General features: G+C 40.6%; 2 protein-coding genes across 2 annotated transcripts; one reads left to right on the plus strand and one right to left on the minus strand.

Annotated features, from left to right (window-relative positions):
• Positions 1–1,313: 1,313 nt before the first annotated feature.
• Positions 1,314–15,310, minus strand: LOC145783968 (protein dispatched homolog 1-like). The gene is made up of 6 exons (XM_082595729.1): positions 15,225–15,310; positions 14,249–14,372; positions 13,180–13,311; positions 12,340–12,481; positions 10,315–12,148; positions 1,314–2,643 (listed from the first exon to the last, which is right to left on the minus strand). The coding sequence occupies exons 1-6, from the start codon at positions 15,308–15,310 to the stop codon at positions 1,830–1,832; spliced, it is 3,132 nt and encodes a 1,043-aa protein (XP_082451855.1). The 3' UTR covers positions 1,314–1,829.
• LOC145784653 (uncharacterized) lies at positions 4,773–9,973 on the plus strand. The gene is made up of 3 exons (XM_082596519.1): positions 4,773–4,843; positions 5,021–5,626; positions 9,968–9,973. Exons 1-3 carry the CDS (start codon positions 4,778–4,780, stop codon positions 9,971–9,973), a joined length of 678 nt encoding a protein of 225 aa, XP_082452645.1. The 5' UTR covers positions 4,773–4,777.
• Positions 15,311–16,230: the final 920 nt, after the last annotated feature.

Genomic DNA, 16,230 nt, shown 5'->3' on the forward strand with positions numbered 1-16,230 from the left:
AACTTCCCCCCCCCTAAATCCGGGCCTGCATACAGATGCGAATTCAATTCTTTATAAAGTTCATGTTTGAAAACGCTGACTAGCAGCTGTAAGTAGACCCAAACATAGTGAGAATTTGCACTGCTAATTTGCGAAGAGCAGTGCCAATTCGTATTGATATTGAATTTCCTGGCATCTTATCTTTTGATACGTAATTGGGCTTCTCTCTTGCACCAGCTTGACTGGGCGTGTAGTTGTTCTCTAATACGTTAAATTGCCTACCCCATTTTTTGCGTATCAACGATAATGGATTTGGTTTTGTTAAAAAACTAAGTAAATACTGAGACAGATAAGGTCCGGATTCAACAATGAAAAGGTCCGCATTCGGACCGCGGTCAGCCAGTTGAGTAGCCCTGGACTACAGCATGAAGGAACCCGTGCAGTAGCACATGCAGTAGGCTAGAACAATAATGCGTCCACAGATTGTGTCGCTTACAGAAAAACAACGTTTTACAGAAGCAATTATTCCCGAACAAAGCCAGAATTTTTAAGTAGCATCAGATTCAATCATTTAGGGTTCTCATATGGTCGAGAAAGGGGGCAAAGCGGAGTATTGAAATTTCTCACCAATTGATATAAACACCGCTACCAGTATAAGTCCGCATGTCTGCGGCGTAATCGTACATCTCTGGTGGTTAGTAAGTGAATTGCAAGCTGCTATAAAGGTGTAAAAAATACAACAATCACCTTTTTCCAGCAACCAAAGTTTATAGGCCTACAAGAAACAAACGTTCTGCTTTGCCCCAAATGGTGGGAGTGGAATAAAGCGGAACAAACACTTTATTTTAAAATTTTGCTGTAAAATTAGTTATATGAAAACAAGAAATATAAGATGATGTGTGAATGTAGCCTACTAGTTGACAGTGTCTGCTTTGTAAAGCGCTGAGAAGCAACGCATTCTGTGATGGATACAGCGCTATATAAAAACAAGCCTTATTATTACTAGACTTGAAGTGTAACGGTTGCCACTTTAAACAATGTCCGTATCATTCATATAGCGAAGGTTATTATACAATTTCGAAAAATTGTTCTGCTTTGCCCCAAATTCTCTTAGTCAACAACCATTGTGCAATCCATGGTTGCGAGACGTGTAATATTGAGAACAACTCTAAAAAAGCAATGTCTAAATTCTCCAACTGAGACAAAACCCATCCAGGCTTACAATAACAAAGAAACAAGCCAGACCTACTTTGTTACGCTTTATCTAAATATCTGAGCTACGACGTCAGATCAAAGGCTGTTGCATCGTATAAGCTACTGAACCACAATTAAGTTTTAAAGTTACTTTAATAACAAGGTTGATGACACAATATAAAAATCATTTGTTATACAGTACAAATTGTTGACTGAAAAGACACAATGCTAATAGCGGACGTCTACACCATGTAGTTGAAGCAGGGCTATGCAGCAAAAAATAAAAAAACGAATTAAAAAGCGACGAAAATATGAAAAGGCTACAAAGTTGGCACAGAGATATCCTGATCTATTCTACATCATGTTACGTTTTCATAACATAATTATAACCTAACACCTCTCATCGGACTACTACCTTGACTTAGTGAGAGAGTTTCCGTGCCTCAGTGACCTCTAGAGCGGTACTGGCGGGAGCTAACTGCTCCCAGAAGGGTCACACATGCCAGGTTGGTCAAAAGGTAGATGCCAGACAAAACTAAAAATTCCAAACCAAGTCCCCAACGACGGAACAGGCGAATGAGTGAACCAAGCTCAACCACTGTGAAGGCGGATGAAGGCTACAGCATGTCTCCAGCTCCAATCATCCTGGCTTGTCATCAAATAGCAGTTGATCGATCGTTGTGGTAGGAGGTAGAAGGAGTGCAAACTGAAGACTCAGTGATCATTGTGGTCGTGTGTTCTTCATTATCCAGGTTTGCATCACAAATACAGCAACACACATCGCAGCATTTGCCCTGCGGTCCCATGATGCTCAAGACACTCAAAAAAAAATACGAGCTATACAACCAACTCGCAACCATTATCAAGACAAGAAACACGCCAAATTGCGTGTAGGCGAGAACGTGAGCCGGCACCATGCCGACCCCAGCTAGGAAAGTCGTTAACGCAGCGAGCGTGATAGGAGGACCCATCCGAGAGGCAGAAAACTCCACTCTCCGCTGCCGATCGTTCCTGGGAGTGGCAACGATGTAGGCGATCGCATAATGCGCGGTAAAGTCCACAGACAGGCCGACAGCGATAGAAATGGTGACAGATTCCAACACGTTCAACTCCCAACCCATGAGCACTAGAGACGCCACGGTGACAAATATGATCCCAGCGATAGTCGCGCTTGCGAACACGCTGATAAGCAGATTCCGGGAGGTGAAAAGAATAACCACTAGAGCGACTAAAATCGACCAACCCACAGACGCCACCGTCCCGTCATACAAGCCCTTTTGCAAAGCAAAAAACTCCAAATCACTTATGACCCATCCGTTTTTGAGACCCGATGGTGCGCGGTCCAGATGTGGCATGAGAAAATCATTGACATCTTTGTAAAATTGGCCAATCTTGTCGTACGAAGCCGAAAACTTGACATTGCTGCTGAACTCCAGTATCACTGAACGAATTGCATCTTTCTTGTCGAATCTACAAAAAAAATACAAAACGGATTTAATTTGTTGAAACTATAAAAGGAAAGTGAATTCGACCATGGTTTTCTGTTTGACGTCAGAAAAGAAAATTAGTCTTTTCTCGACACAATATTTTTTAATTTACTCTTGCTTTATCGACGAAGTTGTATTAAAGCTTTAGAAGCTCACTAAACAAACAATGATTGTATGAGAATGAAAAGTATCACGAAATCTTGATATGTCACAAACAATTCAAACTAAAAGTTTCCTTTTTTAAACGCCAGACATCACTTCAATCACATTAGGGTTCTCGCTAGAAAAGTAACTATAGGCTATAAAAAGCCCATCCAGACACACAATGCGCATTAGATTCTCATATCACTAGTTTGGAAACAAAACAAAAAATACTAAAAACAGATGCCTGTATAGGACATGCCGTTTTAGGTAGGCCTATTCATGATTTGCTTGCCACAAGCTGTTTGTCACGCGGACATCCCTTTGTGGAATAACTCGCATGGATCACAGTCACGCCATACTGATAGAAAAACAGAACACGCAACATAAACTCTTACACCACGCTTGTTTCCTCAGTATCATAAATCAGAAACGCATTTCCATTGTGCTTCAGCCTGTTTTCACTAATTTAACAAAAAAGTAGCATTTGATGAGATTTGAGAAACAACATACAAAATGTCGCTGACACACTAAAAACACGTCACCGACTTTAGCGGAACAAAGCGCTGCGTGCATCATAGCCAACCCATCAAACGTACATTCATTATAAGCTGAGTCAACTCGAAAACGTTTTCCTCTTTCGCTTTATTGAAGTACTGACAACGTTTCCTAGATAATAAAAACCCTCTAAGTAGGCTGCTCGTGGCTACGAAGTTTGGTACAGGAAGTAATCCATCCTATGTCACAAGACCGCACATTGTTTATGCACACACGCGTCTGACCAATTACAAGCTTCCTCACCGATGAAACACGTTTTTATCATATACTCAGATTTTTAAACGCATGCATCGTAAACATTAACATATCGATACTGTGCATAAGTCGACTATCACGTTACACGACTTAGTCAAAGCACAATTGGAAAAAGTTTTCATTTTAGTTTGGCGTCAGCTATAAATAAGCTTGGTTATAAATAAATCCTTTGCCACCATTCAAAAAGAAATCGGATATAATGCAAACGATAGGATGCCTTGCCTAACACGCACAGCTATCGCCTACCCTTAAAAAACGTGCGACTGAACACAAAATGTATTTCAAAGAGAAAAGGCGCAATTGTCCAATTTAAGGCTCCTTATCACTTAAACGATGTCTATGTGCAGTGGAGCACACAGAAAATTGTCATGGGTGGTTTTGACAAAACTTTGCATGAGGCTACGTGCAACAGTGGTAACCTCGTTTTACTCCACGCCAGAAACGAAAGCAAGCTGTGATCCTAAAATGTAGGCTTGCAATTGTACTTACAACCGAGCCTCACGGCCTCAAGATGGTCGAGTAAGCACCAAAATGTGTTGGCTATTGGCTAAGTGGACAACGCAATGTAAGTCATAACAACAAATACCGCACACAGTAGTTGGTCGATCTTTCATGTGTGTTATAGTCGTCATCTACGTTGAATATATGTAACTCGTGACCAGCGTCACTACATAATCACCGTTCAGCGTTTTCTGGTACAGACGTTGGAATTGATTACCACCGCACTGCGCGTGTAATCAATTGAGCGTTCTGTACCACGTTCCTTAGTTGATTGTTTTGCGTTTCTTTCTTACTATATATTGCGTTGATTTTATACACTGAATCAGTAAGTAACAAGAGGTAAATGGTTTTCTTACTTGGTTGGCTATCGCTACAATTATTATTGTTTATTTTATATTAAACGTCTGGAAATACAACAGACATTTAACTGGCGTCGTCGGCAGGATCTTTACAGAATTTCTACAGGATTTAGAAACATGGAGAAACTGATCGAAGTCCTGCAACAACAAATTGCCAACCAAGAACGCCAAACGAAGGAACAAATTGCCAACCAAGAACGCCAGACGAAGGAGCAAATTGCCAGACAAGAAGAACGTCACCGAGAACAAGAACAACGTCACCAAGAACAAGAACAACGTCACCAAGATCAGACGAAACTACTCATGGAGCAACTACGAGAAATGCGAGCCCAAACTTCAAGACCACAACCAACAACAATACAACAGCAGGTATCTTTACCTAAGTTCGTAACGTTCGATGCCACCACTGAACTGTGGGCAGACTATTGGAAGAGGTTTAACACCTTTGTAGCATCACATTCAGTCGCACAAGACAAAATGCCGCAGGTTTTTCTCACCAATCAATCACCTACAATCTACAAAATGTTAACAAATTTGGCTGCGCAGGAAACAAACCCAAAAGAAGTCAACGATCTCACCATGACGGAAATTACAAATTACATGGCTCAACAATTCGACCCAAAACGCTTCATCGTGAGGGAGCGATTCCGTTTCTGGAGCGAAATGAAGCGCAAGCCCGGTGAAACAGCTCAAGAACTAGCCATCCGCATACGCCAGGCAGCTGCCACCTGTGACTTCTCGTCCATTTCAAATCCATTGGACGAAGCTTTACGTACTCGTTTTATTTGTTCAATAGGTAACGAGGCGGTGCTTAAGGCGTTATTCAAAATCAGAGCTGATGAACTTACTTTCAAACGTGCGGTGGAGGTTGCATCAGAAACCGAAGAGGCAGCCAAGGTGGCCAAAGAAACTGTTTACGGCACTCCACCAGCACCAGTTGCGAAAGTAAGGACCATCAGCAAACCTCCAAAAACTAGGCAACTTACAGGTACTTTCTTTTCTTCTAAAAATAAAGAATGCTATCGCTGTGGTAATTCCAACCACAACGCCAATGACTGTAGGTTTAAGAAAGCCACATGCCATTTCTGCAATATTACGGGACACTTACAGAGTGTTTGTCGAAAGAAAGCTAGACAGTTCAAACCTTCTAAGGTAGATTGTATTAAGGAAATTAACATGCTTTCTAGTTCTTGCAGAAAACCTCGAAATTCAAAGTTGGAAGTACCGATCTCCATTAATTCGGTAACCACACACTTAGAACTGGACACTGCTACAAATGGAAATTTCCTTTCCAGCGACGTCTGGACTCGGGTAGGCGCACCTCAATTGCAAGCACCAGTGTCGCAGTTCCAATCTGCTACCAAGCATCTAGTACCAATCACGGGTTCTTTCACGGCCCAGGTAACTTGTCCTTCCACGGGAAGGTCAGATAATATTCCTTTTGTAGTCACGACAGTCAAAGGACTGAACTTGCTAGGTCGTGATGCAATCTCGTCTTTAGGAATTTCTATCGATAAATTCCTTCTGTCTAACTATTCTACTTTACAGAGTATCCAGTCATACGACAAGCCTGATAAGAGTCTGGAGAAAGCATGCTCCCTCTTATGTGACGAGTTCAAAGATGTTTTTAAGCCTGAACTCGGGTGCTTACGAGATTATGAACTAGACATAGATTTTAAGTCTGATGCTAAACCTGTTTTTCTCAAACCTAGGCCTGTACCTTTCGCGCTAAAGGAGGACTTAGCGCAAGCCTATGATTCGGGAATTGCACGTGGTGTATGGACACCAGTTCAGTTTTGCGATTGGGGCACACCGGTTGTTCCAGTCCGTAAGCCTTCAAACTCTTCAGAAGCGAAGGCCAAGTTACGCATATGTGGCGATTATTCAGTCACGGTGAACCCTTCCCTGGAGACCCATCGTCACCCGTTACCCTTACCAGAAGACTTAATGCAAAAGTTGGGTGGTGGGTATGGTTTCAGCAAGATAGACTTGGCTGATGCCTACAATCAGATTCGACTTGGTCCTGACAGTCGAAAACGACTCGCATTAAGCACTCACCGTGGCGTACTTTTACAAAATGTTTTACCTTTTGGCATATCTTCTGCTCCAGGTTATTTTCAGAAGATCATGGACGACCTTACAGCCGACCTTCCAGGGGTCGCAGTCTACCTAGACGACATTCTTGTCAGTGGCACTACTGCTGAGGAGCATCTCCAGAATCTTAGACGGCTCCTCGATCGACTTCACTCAAAAGGCCTGAGGTGTAGGAAAGACAAGTGTAAGTTTGCACAACCTCAGGTAGAGTATCTCGGACACATTTTGTCCAGGCAGGGCATCTCCAAAGGTCCCAAGGTAAACGCCGTACTGGAGATGTCTGCCCCCACTGACGTATCTTCTCTTCGTTCGTTTTTAGGTTCCTTACAATTTTATTCGAAGTTTCTACCGTTGAACGCTTCTACTGTAGCAGAACCACTATACCATCTCACGAAAAAGGACATTCCTTGGAGATGGGGAAAACAAGAGGAAAACTCTTTTGCTCAGCTGAAGCATCATCTATCTACTGATGAGGTTCTTACACATTTCAATGCGTCACTTCCGGTAGGTATCGCATGTGATGCTTCTAGTGTGGGCATCGGTGCTACTTTGTTTCACCGTTACCCAGATGGCACAGAACGGCCTATAGCAAACGTTTCAAAGATATTAACAGCTTCGCAGAGAAACTATAGTCAAATTCAGAAAGAGGCTTTGTCGATAATTTTTGCGCTAAAGAAATTCTATCAATATCTTTTTGGTAGATCATTCATTTTGGTCACAGATCATAAACCATTGCTTAGTCTTTTTGGCCCGACTAAATCGACACCTTCTTTGGCAGCAAATCGTTTGGCTCGTTGGGCACTCTTTTTGTCGCAATTTACATACACTATTGAGTACAGGAAGACGAAGGATCATCAAAACGCTGATGCTTTGAGTCGCTTACCAGCAGGAGGGGATAAAGTCTTCGATGAAGAGGAAAGTGCGGATGACATTGATATCGTCTGCGCTATCGATGCTTTGGATTTACAGGTCCAGACCCCAAATGCTGCCTCACTGCGTAAAGAATCTTCTAAAGATCCTACCATTTCCACGGTAATGCGTTTCATTCATGAAGGATGGCCGGCCAAGTCTTCTCCACAAGACCCGGTCGAACCGTTTCGTAAGTACGCAGACTCTCTTTCTACTTGTTACGGATGTCTACTTTACGGTTCCAGAGTGGTCATCCCGTCCAAACTTCGTCCTTCCGTCCTTCAATTGCTTCATGAAGGACATTTCGGCATTGAGAGAATGAAGCAGTTGGCAAGAACGTCCGTCTACTGGCCAAACATTGACCGAGACATAGCGGAACTTTGTCACAAGTGCAGTACCTGTGGCGAATATCAACCGCAATCTAAAACCCAGGTCCAATCATGGACGGTTCCAGAAGCACCGTGGAGTCGCTTGCACATAGATCATGCGGTAGAATTCATGGGTTACCATTGGTTACTCAGCATTGATGCTTTTTCTAAATACCCATGTATTCATGCTACTACTTCTTTATCTTCAACAGCTACTATCAACCTGCTAGAAGAAGATTTTGCTCATTTCGGCTATCCCCATACTATAGTTACCGATAATGCTACTACTTTTAAATCCACAGAATTTCAAACTTTCTGTAAGGAGAGGGGTATGGTACACATCACGGGTGCACCTTACCATCCGGAAACCAATGGAGCGGCGGAGCGCCTCGTACGTACGTTCAAGCAAGCACTTCGCAAATCTTCCCTACCCCCGAAGCAGGCCGTCTTGGAATTCCTACAGCAATATCGACGCACGCCCACTCCGAGTGGCTACTCTCCAAGCCAATTACTCAACAATCGTCAGATTCGAACCAAGATCGACACGCTTCTCCCTACACCGTCTCAAGTGGTACCCCGACAAAACCCTCACAACACCGACGCCTCCGAAGGTACAAAACGACATTTCAAACCGGGAGATCCCTGTTACGCGCTATCATTCACTCCACGACGGAGCCAGGATCCTCGTTGGGTTCCAGCCGAGGTGATCAAGCGACAGGGTAGCCGAATCTTCCTGGTACGTCTGCTGCCACATGGTCCGACGTGGAGGCGCCATATGGACCAACTGCAACCTCGCTATGCATCATCGGAGGACCAGGAGCCGGGAGATACTCCTGCACCAACAATCGACTCTTCCGCTGTCTCCACCTCAGCCCGAACGAATTCGGACGACACACCGACTGTACCGGAATTCGGGCCACACAACCCACGAAGGTCGAGCCGTCGCCGCAGACCTCCGGCTCGTTTCGGACTTTGAGTTTTATTGTTAATTCGGTGTCTTGTTCATTTTTTATGTTTGTGTATAAAAATTATCGGGGAGGTGTTATAGTCGTCATCTACGTTGAATATATGTAACTCGTGACCAGCGTCACTACATAATCACCGTTCAGCGTTTTCTGGTACAGACGTTGGAATTGATTACCACCGCACTGCGCGTGTAATCAATTGAGCGTTCTGTACCACGTTCCTTAGTTGATTGTTTTGCGTTTCTTTCTTACTATATATTGCGTTGATTTTATACACTGAATCAGTAAGTAACAAGAGGTAAATGGTTTTCTTACTTGGTTGGCTATCGCTACAATTATTATTGTTTATTTTATATTAAACGTCTGGAAATACAACAATGTGGAATACAAAGACATCTTTCAAGGGATTTACTTTAAGATTGTATTTCGAAAGCAAAAGGGTATTTTAAATACACGTTATAGTAGCCTACTTTGACTCTACGAAAAAAAGCCTTGTTGGTTGGTACAACTCATCGATCACACATGTCACGCTAACTGACATTATAATTTATAAAAAAAAAGGTAATTATGGCTTAAGGTACTAATTAAAACATCGTTGAACAATCTTCAAATAGTCAGGGAAGACAACATAAAATTGAATCGCACTGATCTGTAATTTTGTACTAGGCCTATTTTGTTCAAAACAAATTTGATTTTGCTATGTGATCAAGTCGTTATGTAAATTACCAGTGTTTCAAAGTGAAACTAATCTACAGTAGTAAAAGTTTTCTTCATATGAAAATTTTAACTCGAAAGGCTAAGAAACTCCATAATACAACGAAATAGTTTGCTTGAAATACCATTTTAAGCGAAACTAGTTGATATATCTTGTCCAAGGGTCTGCTACTATTCGGTGAGTCCGATTCGGTGAGTTTCTATCCTCTAACCCCTAACTCTAACCCTAAACCCCTAACCCTAAAACGGCAATGATAATTAGGCTACGGTACCCAATAATTAAAAAAAAAAAATTGAAAAATCCCCCGTTAAGGGATCGAACTCACCGAAACGGGCCATTCCGCTTGTCCAAACACCTAAAACGCAAGCCCTTCTGTGCTGCGGGATTTTCATGTATTTCCTACTTCTTTCAAGCATAATGAAATTAAATTACTATGATTCAGACATGAAAGAGGTGAAAGAATTTTTGTCTAAATGAAAAGAAATGCTTTAAAAACTTTTTAACAAATAACTACAGATGGTCATGCTAAACTTAAAGCGAGCCGAACAATGAAGACTGTAGCCCAATAAACGTTAAACTAGCTACCAGCACCTCACCCCTGCGTACACCACCACCAGTGTATAGCAATTAATAACTTCAAAGAGCAATTAAGAATGTGACACTCATTGCTGCAAAAATAATGTTACATTGTCAAGGAAACTCGTTCAACGACAAGTTCAACTTCCTTATTGTAAAATTTGTGAAATATTACGTCACGTTTTAAAAGTAATCAAAATGACAATATCTTACCTGGGTCCAGAAGTCCAGCTGTGTGTGCGAATGCCTGGTTTGTTGTTCAGCCAAGAGATAGCTTCCTTTAAGCAGCGGTTGAATACAGCTGGTCGGTAAGGGAAAGTGCGTTTCTTGCAGCACACTTGATCCAGAGCTGTGCAATTCTTAGACTCCATCCATTCTTTGAACGCTTCAATGAAACACATTGTATGCGAATGCTGTTGATTATCCGTAGGTCGGAAATATGTCGTATTTCGCATTGTTTTACAAAAATTAAGCAACCACCTTTGACTGGAACGTAACGAAACGTTGAATTGACGTTGAAACTGCAGAGTTCCAGTGTCGTCTGGATTGCGGCTGTCACCCATGTCCGTTGGCCAGACTCCAAATATGACTTTCACCGGCAGGTAATCCATTGTGTTGTTTTGGAAAGCAAAATCGTGTAATTCGCCGTTGGTGTACGCTTCAAATGCATGGGACGATTTGAAATACTGAAAGAAAGTTTTCGTTGCAGGAAGATGGAGACCTGGTTGCACGACTACGACGTAGACACCACCAATGGCCAATAGCGTGAACAGCAATGTCCAAATGTAGCGAAGACGAACGATTATTAAAACTTGAATCTGGTCAAAGAAAACTCGAGCGGCTTCAGACATGCACAGCTTAAACTTTGACCAGTACAGAAAACATTTAAAATTAGTCAAATTAAGGAAATTGCAAGGACTACAGTTGAAATACTTATGATGAAGCACAATAGTAGCAGGTAGCCAAGTGAGAGATAAGAATAAATTGGTTAGAACTGTCAACCCTGTGTATACGCCGAAGCATTTGATGGCAGTTACTTGACTGGAAAAGTTTGCAAAAAATGCTGCAGCAGTTGTCAGTCCAGTGACGAGCAGAGACCAAGCGACGTGCTTCATAGTTGCCTTGAGAACAACGCCAACCCTCAAGGGCAACGGGTGACGTTTGACTTTGGCTTGAAAGAGCATTCGTTCGTCATCAGCCGCGTAGTTAGTCCATGCGCTGAAGAATACTAAAACACTGTCAGCTGAGATCCCAACCATGACGAGTAAAGCGGCAAGATTGATAAATGGAAAGTACTTGAAATCGAACACAATAGTATACACAAAATAAGACATGAGCATTGCACTGAGTGTTGAAATAAAATTCATAATTGTAACAAAAAGCGACTTTGTGTAAAGAAAGATCACAACTCCCACAGCGGCCATGGCACACAGCGGGTACTGGGTATCAGCGAATAACATTTGTTCAAACACTTTTTCCTTTAGACCAAAATCTATGGCAAAAATCTCGATATGGTCAAGACGTTTTGGATGCCTGAAATTATCATAATATATAGGTAACAAATTTCTATGCTTAATGGCAGGCAAAAACACTGCTGACCGCTTTAGTGTAATCTTTTGCGGTAATGCGCAAATAAGTGTTTGTTCAAAAAAGTAATGAAAAATAGAATAAACTGCATTATACACTGTGCAGTTTTCGGGGACGTCTGGACAATTGTCATTATTGCTTGGAGATTGCCAACAATTTGATTTCAGGCTCTTTTGGCAGTAATAGGGTGCACAAGCTTTCAATGTCTTCTCGACATCATTCAAAGAACCCTGAGTGATATTATCGCAGCTCTGCAGGTCAGCTAGGTAAGCTACATAGTTAGGCAGCGACATAACAGGACAACAGGTTTCCAGAGACTGTCGTATGCAAACGTCTCTGTACTTGATGTGGTTCAACAGTTGTTTTTGGCTTTGACAAACCGTCGCAAGGCCGTCCACTGACCACATGGACATTATTTCTTCTTCTTTTAATTGAAAAACCCAATGCGCGTATTTTGTTTCTGTTGATAAAAATGAATCCCGTTAAATGGAGTGAAATAAAGGAAGTGGTTTATGCGGGAAAAAAATTTTAACCTCAAGAACAGCAAGAAACCCTCACCAACATGCGCATGCGATGTGAGGTACACAAGCCCAAACCAACCACTGCCATTTTAAGCGAACTAGGAATGAGATGCAACAAAATTCAGCATACTTGGGTTGTTGCAGAAATATCCGTCACGTTTAAAATCCCACGTGCGAGTTGAGTTTGGCTGCAAGTACATCAGTGGCGATTGTGGCAAAGAACGTTTCGTCTTCGATTTTTTTCGACTTCGCTTCCTCTTCATTTTGTTGGCCTTGCAACAGACAAAAAAAAGCGTTTCATTTCGTTGCAGCGATGTACCGGTATCGGAAAAGGTGTAGCCTACAAAAACCGTATCGAAAAAAGCAAACAAAACTGCGTAACAGTAAGGAGTTTACAACAAGCAACTGTGGACGTTTCGGCTATATCATTTAGCCTTTTTTTAAATATGAGGACTAATTAAAGTGGCAGTTAATTGTCCATTGAAAAAACAACAAAGCAACGACATTATTCGATTATAGTCTAATTTGTTATATCGGTACGGTAAGTTTATTATAGTCTACTTCGACAGATTAGACAAAAACGTTGACAATTATAACTGATAAAGCACGCTTGTGTGCTTGTAAGCATCTAGTTTTCAGTTTTGTAGAAAGCCAAAAACGTCTTACTGTTAGAAGGTGAACGTACTTCGTTCCAACCATGGAACTACTACTCGCCAACAATAAATGGCGTGATTCCGTTGAACCAAAGATAGCAAAATCGACTGTTGGACGATTTATTAATGTAAAACGGATTTTACCAGCCGGGCCACAACTCGATTCCACTTCTCAGTTAGCATCTGACCCAGACCACAATATCCGTCATTTTTACATTGATTCAAAGTCTGTAGACGTTTGCTGTCTGTGAAATCATTCAGTATCCCATATTAAGTTGCCCATTCCAGAGCAACACAAACTATCAAAGCATACACACCTTAATTTGGGCGTTTCTTTTCAAATAAGCATAAGGATAGTTCGAGAGAGTTAAGTTATAGCCAGTCTCGTTTACCACTTTGTGCCAAGTGACGAGTTTATTCGCCAGTCGGGTGCCACGGACTTCAAAACCCTGTCAAATCAAAATACAGTATAAGAATTGAATTAAAGCTACAGGATTAAGAAATCTAGTATGTAACTTTTGTCGCATATAGCTCTATTAACAGAGCAGGGTTCTATAGATACCGCAAAACGTTGATTTATCTTTGTTTTTGTGTTGGAAATATTAAATCTCACCCTACCCGTTCATTGGCGGGATGATGAATCGCGTATGGTAGTTATGCTCATTTCTTCTTATCTATGTTGATTGTCAATGACGAAAAATTTAATACGATTTGGCTTGGTTTTACATCTCTGGCGATGCAACAAAACACGCTTGACTAAAGCTCTGCCATTTATTTGACCGTCAACCACTTTCTAATGCCGTGTAAAAAACGACTACAAATCGGATTAATACATGATTTGTCTTGGCCAAGAAAATCTTCACTACAATCTTAGAAAAAGCAGTAAAACATTCAACGATTCTTCAATGCGGTAGCAGTGCTGCACTGTAAAAACTTTGCAATCAAAACGTGCGAGGTTTGAAGGCTAAATTTCGAAAAACATAAAAATGCATCCGCTAAAACATCTACCGCGTGTGATGAATGTTTTATGCGCACTTCAAGTCATTTAAGATATAGGCTACACATGAAAATGATTTTAAAAAAACAACAATTTAACCATTCCAGCTACTACTAAACGATATATTCAATGCTTGACTGAAGATTCGGTGATTTAAGAAGGCCATTGACTTTTTGGCACGGCGTATGTGGAAACTGGAAACCATTCCCTTTCTCAAACAAGTCAATTTTCTTTATGAATGGTAAAGAAAAGAGGCTGAGCTTTCAGCGGAAGCGAGTTACTTCAACAACCGGTGTGGCATGTGGTGTTTTTAACGTAATTTGTTGTAAAATGCGACGCAACGAAAAGCTTTCCGAAAATAAACACACACTGCTTGAGACATGCATTACCTTCGACGGGTCACTGAAGTCAGGAAGAGGTGAGCAATAAATCCCGACCACAGCAAAAGCAGTTATGAGAATGCTACAAAGGCCAATCACCAACACAGGAAGCTCGGAGACTAACCAGAAATACCTGTAAAAAAAACTGTCACATTCTACACTCTACAAATATCAAATGTTATTTAATATTAATAAACAAGCTATTATTTGATGCATGGGCAAATCATTGTACCCAATAACATCTTGAGAAAGGAGAAGTATTTATTACTCAGTCTGCAAATTCACCAACACACATCCGTTAACTTATAGAGCTTACCAATCCGACTTGAAAAATATATCGTTGTGAAATTGTACAAGAATTAATCAAGTTATGAATTCGTAGAATCGCCATAGAATTCTCCTTGTCAAGAGTTTTATCAATTACCGGTACACAATTTTCAGTTCAATCACACTACAATTACACTACCAAAAATTTTAATTACATTACATTGTTCAGAAGTTTTCAAATTACAATTACTTTCAAATGTAATTTGAAAGTTGTAAACACATTCTCAATTGCAAAAATTAAATCTTTCAATATTTATGTTCATCAGTGATTTTTTTTTACAGTTTGATTTTTCAAGGAATTCAAAACAAGTAGAATTTTACTTGATAAAGATTGGGTTACAATGTACATTGTACAAGTCCCTTTACAACCCTCACTAGCAGCTCAACAAATGTACTGATATCATGCGTACAACTTATATACCAAATGTAATTTGGGCCAAAACTTTTTGAAATTACAATTATTATACACAAAAAAACTTTCAACTACAATGAGGTATATTAAAGTTGGATTGGAAGACTTAAAAACAAATTTTCAACTTTATAACATTATTGAACACAACTGTTCTCCAACAACAATTTCCATAGACATATGCAAATTGTAATTTCCGAAGTTTAGTGCAAAAACTTTACTATGTTAAAGCAAAATCATGCCACCAACCAGCCAATATGCTGTTGTTCCTTTTCAAACTCCTTTCGTTTTTCCACTTTATTAATCAACTCTTCTGAAGTCAACTCACAAGCCATGTCATTCACAATAATATCATTCACATATGTAGTACAAAAAAGTCACATGTGAAGATCACAATTTTCTTTCATTTTTAAAAAAGTTTTTAGATTTTTTCATATCAAATTCACAATGTAAAGAAACTGTTTACACACCTGCTACACAAAATTTAAGGAGTGATAAAGGTAGCTGCTTATACACAGAGGAATTATAGAGCTTCCAAACATAGTGGCCTATAGATACACAGGTCTTGACAACCTACAAACCTATAACCATGATTAAAAGCCCATGTAATTTAGATTTTGATCTTTAGGCTAAATGTGCTTTTTACATCCTTTGCAATGGTACTTTAGAGAGACCAAACTGTCAAAGTGTAATCACTAAATCTCATATAAGTATTATATTAAATTTCATATTTGTTTAGCAGGCCTCGAAATTCACGGCGGACATGTCGAAATTTACATGTCCGCCGTCACAGCATGTGATGTCCGCGGGAAGTACCATCTAGATCGGTCATATTTGTTCGCCGAGATATAACACAGGAACTAGTGATACAAGTCGTCATTGCATAGCACGAACAATATTGTTGCGAGAATATAATTTCCCGCAAATCTGCAAAATGTGAATACTGTATCCCTTAGCTTCCATTAAAGCAGGAAAACTTTCGATTTTTACGTTACTTCAACGATTGATGACATTGAATCAGCGTAACAAAAATGAATTCTTTGCTAAGAGTCGATGAGAGTACAGGTACTTCTACACTAATCACGAGCAACTTAGTTCTATTCAAGTCTTACGTCACAATGTCTAGCTTTGATCGAGTAATATTGATAAGGCAAGATTGGTTATAAAATTTGGTAAGTTTTGTATACCGGTACTATACAGAAAGAAAAAAAAGGCCCAGGAAAAATTCCCTTTCGCTCACTTGACACGCAAAAAT

This window comes from Aplidium turbinatum, chromosome 15 (genome assembly GCF_918807975.1).
Source record: "Aplidium turbinatum chromosome 15, kaAplTurb1.1, whole genome shotgun sequence".
Lineage (NCBI taxonomy): Eukaryota > Metazoa > Chordata > Ascidiacea > Aplousobranchia > Polyclinidae > Aplidium > Aplidium turbinatum.

Coding starts and splice junctions, on each gene's coding strand:
- LOC145784653 (XM_082596519.1), top strand. CDS start 4,778: ATGGAGCAACTACGAGAAATGCGAGCCCAAACTTCAAGACCACAACCA. Junction 4,844..5,020: donor CAACAACAATACAACAGCAG/GTATCTTTACCT, acceptor TTGGCTGCGCAG/GAAACAAACCCAAAAGAAGT.
- LOC145783968 (XM_082595729.1), bottom strand. CDS start 15,310: ATGGCTTGTGAGTTGACTTCAGAAGAGTTGATTAATAAAGTGGAAAAA. Junction 12,482..13,179: donor AAAGAAACGCCCAAATTAAG/GTGTGTATGCTT, acceptor GTCTGTTGCAAG/GCCAACAAAATGAAGAGGAA. Junction 12,149..12,339: donor ATATTTCTGCAACAACCCAA/GTATGCTGAATT, acceptor TTTTATCAACAG/AAACAAAATACGCGCATTGG.